Genomic DNA, 10,780 nt, shown 5'->3' on the forward strand with positions numbered 1-10,780 from the left:
AATTGTGGCACCTAATAATCAAACGAGAAGTAGGTTATTTAAAAGCCTATACAACCCCCGGTTCCAAGTCTGCATCTAGAGACGGTTAAGTAGCAGTTCGCAGACAATAAGAAGCGAGGACACAGCAATTGAGATGGATGTGTCTGTCCCAGGCCCAATATACAGCCTCGCCAGGGGGCAAGAGAGGTCTTTTTAACGACCTCTTCCTGAGTCCTAGGACGATATTCAAATGACTGATGGGGCGGTACCTTACCTGCGTTTTTAAGAAGGAACGTCCAACTTATACTGTACTTGCCCATACCACACTTACTCACAAGGACCCGGGCGCGAGGGTACATTCAGCGGAATTCATACGGATCTAGCGTTCCCTAAAGAGCAAGTCTGCTTAAGATAAATAAGGTGTTACTCCTGATTATGAAACGATGGATGATTGATAAATCGACAAATAAATATTGACATTTCACTGAAGTCACTCATCGCTCGTGGAAGCTTTGTTTCTATTTTTTCAGTTCTTTATTTTATTTTATTGTTTTCTTGTCAGTGGAACTCCTGTTATCTTGGATTTTTATTTTATTTTCCTACTCTTGCTGGAGTCCAGAAATTTCAGCCGACGCTCAACTGTCATAAACTAAACTAAGGATTTGTTTTTAACTTGCTGAAATATATTTTCTTACTTTAAAAAGTTGTATTTGGGATGTTGAGCTCAGTGAAGATGGAGTCACATGAACTGCCAGAGTGGAATGCCTTCTACAGCGAAGCCAGTGAGGTAAATATCACGTTTTATAAGTTTAACATTTGCACTTTGTGAGGTGTGCGTTAATGATGGATATATATTTTAGTGTCCTAAATACTAAGCTGTTGAATGAAAATTCAGTGTTTTAACACACGTTGGGTTGTTTTGCTATATTTTCACTCTATACATGTGGTTGCAAAATATTTTCTTTGATGAAGATTGAATTTTACAATTATACATATAATACTGAATTCATATTTAGACGGATTCTGTCGATTTTTTTAGATATTTATGTAATGGCCTGTTTATATGTCCTAAAATTAATTAATTTGTATTTAATTTAATTGAGCCTAATGTCTACTAAATTTATTAATTGCATAGTCTTGGATGATTTGCATATATTTAATTGCATATAAATACAACCTTTTAAAAATGCAAATTATATTATTAATAGAGCATTAAATATGCTTTAATTAAATTAAATGAGCAGGTATTTGATTAACATATGCTTAATCAGAAAGCTAAATTAAGATAAAGGCCTACGGAAGACTTTTGGGATTAAACAAACATGAAAAAATATATTTATTGAATCAACTAAATTTGCTCTAAACTAAATATATTGAGTACTGTGTAATATTATATTTGGCTTCTTGAATGATTGTGTAGTTCACGGCTTTGGGGTAATTTTTAGAAGATTTACATTCCACTGGTAGGCTAGTCAATAGATCAGAAACGTTTTTATTTTATTCGCTTAGGTTATGTAGCGTATTAGAGTGAAGTGCTGAATCAAAGGGAACGACTCCATGACGCGAATTGAGAAGTTTAACAACCCTATGTAAATTCCATTTATCTTTTGCACCAATGGTGTCATTGTCAATTGATGTTTTCTACTTTTGAAGGCTTTGGTTAAAAAAAAAAAAAACACTGAAATGACATTATTGTCTAATCCTGAACATGTATTTTTCTTAAATTACTCAGTCAACTAATTTCTGTTTCGTTTTCAGATGTATTCTTCGCCCAGTGTTATGAACTCAATGAGCTCAATGAGTACCATCAACAGCTACATCAATCTGAACCCAGCTGGTTCCGCAGCCACCATGAACATGGGCTACAGTAGCTCGGGACTCAACAGTCAATTAGCCTCCATGGGCGGAGGGGCTAATCACATGAGCCTGTCCCCAGTGACATCTTCTCTCAACCCCAACCCTCTCTCTCAGCTGGGCTCCCCGGCCTCGTCCTTGGGCTCGCTCTCCCACTACCAGAACATGGGCCAACCAATGAGTCAGCTGAGCTACCCCTCTCCCACCTCCCTCAACCGGGCCAAGGAGGTGCCCAAACCCTACCGTCGCTCGCTGACTCACGCCAAGCCACCGTACTCCTACATCTCCCTCATCACCATGGCGATCCAGCAGTCCGGTAGCAAGATGCTCACCCTCAACGAGATCTACCAGTGGATCATGGACCTGTTCCCTTACTACCGCGAGAACCAGCAGCGCTGGCAGAACTCCATCCGCCACTCGCTGTCCTTCAACGACTGCTTCGTCAAGGTGGCCCGCTCGCCTGACAAGCCCGGCAAGGGTTCCTACTGGGCCCTGCACCCTAACTCAGGCAACATGTTTGAGAACGGCTGCTACCTGCGCCGCCAGAAGCGCTTCAAGATCGACCAAGAGAAGGCCGGGAAGAAGGCCGGGAAGTCCCAGGAGGGAGGCTCAGTGAAGGGCGGCCATGGGGACGGCCTGATGGAGGAGCACAGCCCAGCGGGAGGCTCGGAGGGCGCCGACTCTGCCCACTCTGACAACTCCCACCCTGGGTCGTCAACGGAGGAGCAGCAGAGGAGCATGGTCCAGCTGGACTGCCCCCCACAGCCCCAGTCCCACATCCAGAGCAGCCCCGTGGCCATCCCCTCCTCTGTGCCCTCCTCCATCTCCTCCTCCTCCCCTCTCTTGCACTCCCAGGCCATGGGAGGCGGCACCCACCTCCTGCCTGGCACCATGCACCATCTGGACCTTCAAAATGACGCGCTCAAGTCTATGGATCCCCACTACAATTTTAATCACCCCTTCTCCATCACCAACCTCATGTCCAACGAGCAGAAGATGGACCTGAAGTCCTACCAGGACCAGGTGATGGCCTACAATGGTTATGCCACCTCCTCTCCGGTGGCAGCCAAACAGATCTACGACAGTGCAGGACCCTCTGCGATGGACTCCGGGGCCTACTATCAAACCCTCTACAGCCGATCGGTCCTCAACGCCTCCTAACATGGAGGCCATCTGGACCACAGCCCAGTGGTCCTGACAAGGACTTGTAGCAGTCTTGACATCCCAAAATGTAAAATGGCTGCCCACAAGGGACCAAATAACACTGAGCAGTGCTGAATACACAGTTGGTCTGGGAAAGCCTGTGGTTACATGAGGTGGAAGACAAAGATAATACCCAACACTATACAGAGGCAGCCGCGAACCAAAAGGACGTTCAACTGAAGCGTTCAGAAATTCACATAGAAGTAACGTCCATCCTTCGCCATTCATCGCATATTCATCAGGTTTTAAGATTACTTCAAACTGGGTTTTGGTTTGTTGAGGCCAGCAGGACTTCTTTGGTTGTACAGATTGTAAATAGACGGAGCAGGGGAAAGGCGATGTGGATTTATTTATGAAGGGAATACATTTAATATATCTTGTATAGTGTCGTATTGACAAGTTACAAAACAAATGTGACAATTTGAGAGATTGTGGGGAGTGAGAAGAGGTTCAGGTTACTGCATTACAGGGGACTCTTGTTATGTTTCACCACATGACACTGCGTTCCAATCTTTAAGCTGTTTTTATCTGTTCAAATGTACATCCATACACAAATGGTGGAAGGCTGTTTTTTTATTTATATGAGAGCCATATCTTATATAATTTCTTTGCAGGAATCCATTTAAACTAAGTCTTTTAAATAGAAAGGAAACTGTGGTAAACCTTGTTTCAGGTTTGTTTGTTTTAAAACATGTTTTTTCAGAAGGCCCTTTTATTATTAATAATCCAAATAAGATGTTTTGGAATTGCTTCATATAATATTACAAAACACGCCAAACTTCGGGGGTGGGGAGGGGGGCTATGGTATGTCAGTTACTAAGATAGGAGTGGAATGGAAATGCACTAAGAGGCCCATTTACATACAGTAGTTTGCACTAGAGTTCCCACCATTTTGCACAGCTGGGGTGGCCCAAATAGTGTGTGTTACGACAATACTTTGTAATGACCTTTTTTTACTGCAAATGGCAAACTAGAATTGGATCACTGTAACAATGTCTATACGCAACATTGAGCTTTATGTTGCAAGCCACAAAAGTGCCTTTGAAGTCATTTTGACACAGCAGAACCAATAACTGAATATTCACAGAAGGAACACTTTCAGAGTTTCAGGTCAGAAATACTGTTCTTATTTTCTTGTATTTTAGTTTTAAAAAGACATGTTATTTAAACTATGTTGCTTTTCAGACTTGGAAAAGTGTGTTAATATATATATATATATACTGTATATTCTATTGTAAGGTTGTTGCTTATGGTTTGAATGTTGTGATTTGAATTATTCATGTTTTTTCTTATTAAAAAACAAAAAAAACTTTGGGGCTAAACACGACGGCTGTCAATTCCTTGGAAATACATAGAAATATATTAAAAGGATCTGGGTATTTAGGTGAATTGTATGCATACATGTTAATTAATCAAATCCTTTAAATAATTAGTTCTCATTTCAAATATGTCTTAGAAGAATCCAAAATCTACAAAATCCTTTCCCTTTTGTTTAAATATGTATTTGATCACAGGCTCAGGGATTGATCTTATCCTACAAGATGGACAGCTCAAGCAGAACAGTACAGTATGGTTGTTGAAACAGTTTTCCACCAAATTACTCTTGTATGTGATTTTGTGTGGGTTAGACTAAACAGTGTCCACTCACGCTTGACCTCTGACCCCTCCATGAACTGGAGCCGAGACGCTTCCAGATGCCTTGTGATGCCCTGTGAATCCTCTTACAATAGAGCTTTTCAATGACTGTTGGGTGACTTTACAAAACAATATCATTCTGAGAATCCAAAAATACATGTTGGCTGCATTTATTTTGTGACAGTGTTTTTCAATACATTACTGAATTTGGCTATGTAAATACACTGCGGTCACTTAAAAAAAAAAAAAAGACTGAATTGAAATGAAGTCAAGATGATACACACATCAAGTACAATTTATTAAAGGAACATTTCCCTTTGAAAGAGCATTGCTTCAGGGGATAATTACCGACTCTATAATATAGCCCTTTGTAAATAAATATAAAAACAGCAATCACTCTCTTTTTCAGTCAGCAGAACTCTGTCACTGTGTGTCGTTCGGTTCTAGCCCATTGGTATTGACTTAGCTTTTACAAGGAGTCATTCTCGGAGAAGGGGAGCTGCTTCATGTTGGGTTTCAGTAGACATCGGCATTCCACTGGCCGGAGGACTGCCCTCCACATCCCTCTTGCTCAACACTGCTCTGTGTTTTCAGAGTTGTCACGTAAAGGTGCAAAATCATTCTCCAGTGTCACGTATCGCTGAAGGAGCTTTTGAAGCTTACCATAGATCTCACAAACTCTCTCCCTCTCATACACACACACACACACACACACAAACACACTGGACTGTACTCTGGGCTGAATATTTTAACTGAAATCTACGCCTGTTTGTCGCCTTCCACACAATGGTCCCGTTAGTGCAGTGGATTGGATAAGATAGGCCACCATTTAGCTGATATGGTATCCACAGCTACACAAAGGTGCATTAGGAACCAGGGACAGAACCCTGCCCAGGTATGACTAACCCCAGACAAAATGTCACCCTGATGTATTAGTTTTGATGGTGGTTATTGGTTGCCATGGATGTTCTCTGTCTGCAAAACACCTATTATCTCGTTTTTTTGTGTGTGTGAACGGTGGTGTGCAACACCAACTACTTTCAAATACTACTGAGCTCTTTTGAAAATAAAAATTTTAATAGAGTCAGAATAAATGCTCATGGGAGAAAAACCCAATGAGATGAAAATGTTAATTAAACATTGCTTTATGCCAAACTATGACATCTACATTGATAAAATGGAGAGGAAACAGGAAATGTAAACTAGATTGATAGTTCATTCCTCAAAATGTCCATCTAAAGGGAAACTACATTAATTTATTCTGTTTAACATATCACCTGAGATACCGAAACAGGTAATTTTTCTCCGGTCAGGAGGACACAGACGAAAAAAATTAATGGACGCTTTCTAATATTCTGGGAGTACTGGCTTCGGGTGAGCATGCTGACTTTAAGGCATGTGGCTGGAGATATGACACAGACACTGATAGGAAATATTTATTGTCCGTCCAGAACCTGTCTCTAATAAACCATTATTTTTCCTGTTTAGATGTGTCATTGCTTAGTGCCCTTTGGATTCCCTCATAAATTAGAAAGTCAAAAGCACTCACAGCAGATGGTTGATATTGGATCCCAATAACTTGGTAGGGTTTTTTTTTTTTGTCGTATGTAGATGTGACAGATAAATCTAGAAGGAAGGGCGGTTCCTGTTTCTTCCCTTCAAGATGTACTATGCAAATGAGAGCCGCATCCTGGATGCATCTCTGCATCCTGTTAAGTGGTGTGTTGACATTTCCCAAGCTGTCAGAGAAAGGTGAGGCTTACAGTTTAGCCTTCAAGCTATATTCTCAGGTCTTATGATAGATTGTTGTAGGAAAAAGGAAAATATTCGTGGAATAATAAAGGGCTTGTTGAACAAGTGGGATGACTCCCCTTTTTAACATATCTGCCCCTTAGAACAAACAGTAACCCAAATCTAAAAATGTCAAACCCTGTGAAATATAACATCGCAATATTGCATATTTCTCTCTTTTTTTTTTTTACAGACATATTACATGTTGTCCGGTCCATTAATAAAATACTTTTATAATAACTCCTTTCGTAATTACATGAGCTATTCAACTACGAAAACACCTTGAGATGGTGTGAATCCGATATTGTGTTCATGCCTTCAGTGGTAAGGGGACACGGTCAGTGTACTTCATTTCAGACTATGGCTGTTGTCGTCCACCCATTCATATCCTGCTCCTGCACTCTCCAGCCTGTCGCATATTGCGCTGCATGGACTGTGTGGAGAACGCTGGCCAACGGGTGCACTCGTCGAGAGAGGCAGAGATAAACGGCTGGACTTTGCCCCTCGGGTCGTGGGTGTTGTTAAAGTGGCCTCTGATAAAGCAGGACCGGGAGGGAAAGAGACATGGAATGGGCCTGATTAAATTGTCCCGTGAGACAGGACAACAGAAAGCCGGTGGATTGAGTACAAACTGATTGTTGAGCCAACATCCAGGCAGAGAATTGTCCCAAAGCAGGACAGGTGTCGCAGTCACAGCGCTGGCTTTGAACTGGGCGTGCGTGAACTTCAGTATGACTGCTTTTCTCTCCTGGCTTGTATCCAACTGTCACATTGTGTCGCCAGGGCCAGTTTTCCTCTGCCTGATAGCATTTTTAATTCACATATCCATTCATCCTTACTTGTCCTTGGTGCCAGCAGTAAGTCGGCAAAGTATACCTATTAGACTGGGACATTCTGTCCGATGGAGGAATGCTTATTTGTTCCTTTCCAAACACACTCCGCTCTCCAAAGCCAGACAGAGTGGTGTCTGGCTGGTGGGCCGGAGAGACGGAGTGTCACAGTGGGGCATGTGATTTACGGTGCAGTGGACAGTGGCTGTCAGACCCGGCCGTGTTGTGTTAAGGTCTAGCCGGGGTTGACGAGCTCCTCCCCAGCTCCTGCCGGCCCGGGCCCCGCCACCTCGTCCACATGGACCCCAGATGGCGGTAGACATTCCAGAGGTGTTCATCACACTCCCCTGGGTGAAGCCACCTCTACCAATACCGGCGTGAGGGGACCTTTTGTCAGTGGAGGTCCTGAAAATCCAGAGAAGTATGACCTGGTAGCCTGGCACCTGCCTAATCGATGGGCAGCTTCAGCAGCAGGAAGGTAAACTATCACTCTTCTAGAATGGATGGATTTGAATGGATGATGGGCCACAGCAAGGTATCTTCTCAAACAAGGAATATCAGGTCTTCTGAGAATCAGCATGGCCTCAAGTGGGCCCCGTCATTATGTATATTTTATTAAAAGCAAATAATCATCCTCATAATCATTATTTCTGCCACTAATTATTTCAGCCAACATGGCCAAAATAGATCTGAGTCCCTCTGAAAGACTCTTGCGGCTGGTTTGGCAGCCGCTTCAGTGACAGACTGCTCAACTACTTATTTTTTCCAGGATATATCATGGCTGTCTTATTAGTCACCAGATCTCAGTTTAATATGATACTGAGGGATCCCTGAAACTATCTACTATCAATAATAAAAAAGAAATAAAACACAAAATAATAGAAGTAGATTTGCACACACTTAAAGTCCATGCCAAAGTTTCATCAAATGTGTTACAGCAGCTTGTGGTGCCCGAAGCCTTATTAGGCCCCTTTAAAGTTTGGCATTTCATTTCTAGCAAGGATTTAGCCTTAGGCCACATATAGATCTGATGAATTGTAGAGATGGTGTCATGTAGAGGCCCTCCAACGGTCCCCTGTGATCTAATAACTACAGATCACGTAGATTACGGATATAAAGTACGTTTTCCATCAGGGACTCCTAGACTCTTGACACACCCAATGCAACTGATGCCAAGCAGTCATTATCAGCACTTATCAGTCATTTTCATGACAGGTGGTTGAGTGACATGTAAGCCCCACCCCGTTACCGTTACGCCTTGTGACTTCATTACTCAGATCAGTCAGATAAGCTTTTCTCTGTACTGTCTCATGTGTAATTCTAGTTTCCCTGAACCACGGTCAGATATTGTAAAGAAGCATTACGGCCATTTCAACAGACCAGGCTTTTTGAGCAGAAGGTTTTAGGTTGTCACAGGAGTGTGAGAACTTGAGACGGACACTTAAAGTTAATGACCTCGGTGTGTATTCAGCTGTACAAATGGCTGTTCTGTCAGGTGTTAATATAAAACCTTGTCGACTATTCCTCCTGAATTGACTTTTTTTAATTACACCGGATTTATTGATAACACTCGTTGTAGTCAGTCATTACATTCACTCTGAACATCATCACCACCGTCAACACCATCATCATCATCATCACCACCATCACCACCATCATCATCATCATTAACACCATCATCATCACTTACCTGGCAAACATCTACTTGAAAACTTTGACCCTTCATCTACCACTCTTATTATATGATTATTATTATATGATTATATTATATTATATACTCTTATCATATGATTGTAAACATGTCACCGTAGGTGTCAGTTCTGGCCGTAGCATGAGGTCAGACCTAGAAGCACAGTGACTGTCCATTGGTTCAGAGCCTTGTCTGTGTACCTGTCCATGTCAGCCCCTCTATGTAGTCCCAGGTCACCCCCCCCACCTCTGAACCCTGGCTGCGTAAGAGGTCACAGCTTACTGGAAGCAGCCCCTGCGTCTCAGGGTCTCCGCCCCGCCACCCGCCTGTTACTGGTGGGGGGGTTTGTTTTCACGGCCACGCAATCACAGGTCCTCCTCGTTTGCACCAATTAGCAACGACAGGAGCCCAGCTGGGCCAGATTACCCGCGGGCCGCCCACCTCTCTGGTTACCGGTGCGAGGGGCTAAAAACAACACCCTGGCGGGAGCAAGATCTGCCAGCAACAGTCACATCATTCACTGGAGAAGCACAGGACACTACTCCCCTGGAAGCCAGCATGCATATCACACTCCCCTAGACATACAGTCCTTCAGTCTTTCTCTCATTGGGCCAATGTAGACAGACAGACACTACTACACTCTCTCTCTCTCTCTCTCTCTCTCTCTCTGCGTGTCTTTCTCTTTCTGTCACTCTCTCTGTCTGATTCTCCCTCTGTGTCTTTCTCTATGTGTCTCTATTTGTTTTTCTCCCTCTCTATCATGCTTCAGAAGGAAATGTTTGTTTGTATTCCCAAAACATATTAAAAAAAAGAAGAAGAAATATACAAAGTAAACATTGGATGCAAATTTTAAAAGAATGTAATTTCAATGTTTTATAATTAGCTATGTACAGCGGTATGTTATATTGGTATGTACAGTGTATGTACAGCGGTATGTTATATTGGTATGTACAGTGTATGTATAGTGTATGTACAGCAGTATGTTATATTGGTATGTAAAGTGTATGTACAGTGTATGTACAGAGGTATGTTATATTGGTATGTACAGTGTACAGTGTATGTACAGTGTAAGGTGTATGTACAGTGTATGTACAGTGTATGTATAAATGACAAGGGATTATTAAGAGAGGATTACTTGTTCGGTGTACAATAGGACCGTGCTAATTGTCTCTGCATAGCTCCAATTTTAGTATGTGCTGTTAGCGGGCATTGCATGTACGGGAGCTTATCCATGTCATGTTTGATTTGACCTCAAGTTCTTGGTGGGCCTTTATTTTCTAATAGTCACACATATCAAGGCACAATTCTCTGTGTCTGGCTGCATCTATCCTGTCTCTCTCTCACTTACATATTTACCCAAATATACAGTCCTAACATACAGGCCGTATAATACATGGGATATATTTATATATACATGCAACCCCATTTCCAGAAATGTGGGACGTTGGGTAAAATGTCAAGAAAAACTGAATGCAATGATGTGCAAATCATTTAAACCCTATATTCTACAGAAAATAGTACCAAGACAACTTATCAAATGTAGAAACTGAGAAATGTTAATGTTTCTTGGAAAATACATGTTCACTTTAAATTTTATGCCAGCAACACATTTCAAAAAACCTGGGACAGAGGCACCAAAAGACTGGAAATGTTGTGTAATGGTAAAGAAACACCTGGTCACACAACTAATTAGATCAAATGGCAACAGGACAGTAACATGACTGGGTATTAAAATATAATTCCAGAGAGGATGGGCCTGTTACAAGTAAAGATTGGGAAGTGTTCATTACTCTGTGAA

General features: G+C 42.1%; 1 protein-coding gene across 1 annotated transcript; it reads left to right on the plus strand.

Moving 5' to 3' along the window:
* Nucleotides 1–307: 307 nt before the first annotated feature.
* Nucleotides 308–4,347, plus strand: foxa3 (forkhead box A3). Its single transcript, XM_010891952.2, has 2 exons — nucleotides 308–766; nucleotides 1,738–4,347. Exons 1-2 carry the CDS (start codon nucleotides 695–697, stop codon nucleotides 2,992–2,994), a joined length of 1,329 nt encoding a protein of 442 aa, XP_010890254.1. The 5' UTR covers nucleotides 308–694; the 3' UTR covers nucleotides 2,995–4,347.
* The last annotated feature ends 6,433 nt before the right edge of the window (nucleotides 4,348–10,780 follow it).

Source organism: Esox lucius, chromosome 1, assembly GCF_011004845.1.
Source record: "Esox lucius isolate fEsoLuc1 chromosome 1, fEsoLuc1.pri, whole genome shotgun sequence".
Lineage (NCBI taxonomy): Eukaryota > Metazoa > Chordata > Actinopteri > Esociformes > Esocidae > Esox > Esox lucius.

Bases quoted from the DNA above. Each gene is read 5' to 3' on its own strand.
- foxa3 (XM_010891952.2), top strand. From the start codon at position 695: ATGTTGAGCTCAGTGAAGATGGAGTCACATGAACTGCCAGAGTGGAAT. The intron at 767-1,737 runs GTAAATATCACG...TTTCGTTTTCAG, and splicing joins TCTACAGCGAAGCCAGTGAG to ATGTATTCTTCGCCCAGTGT.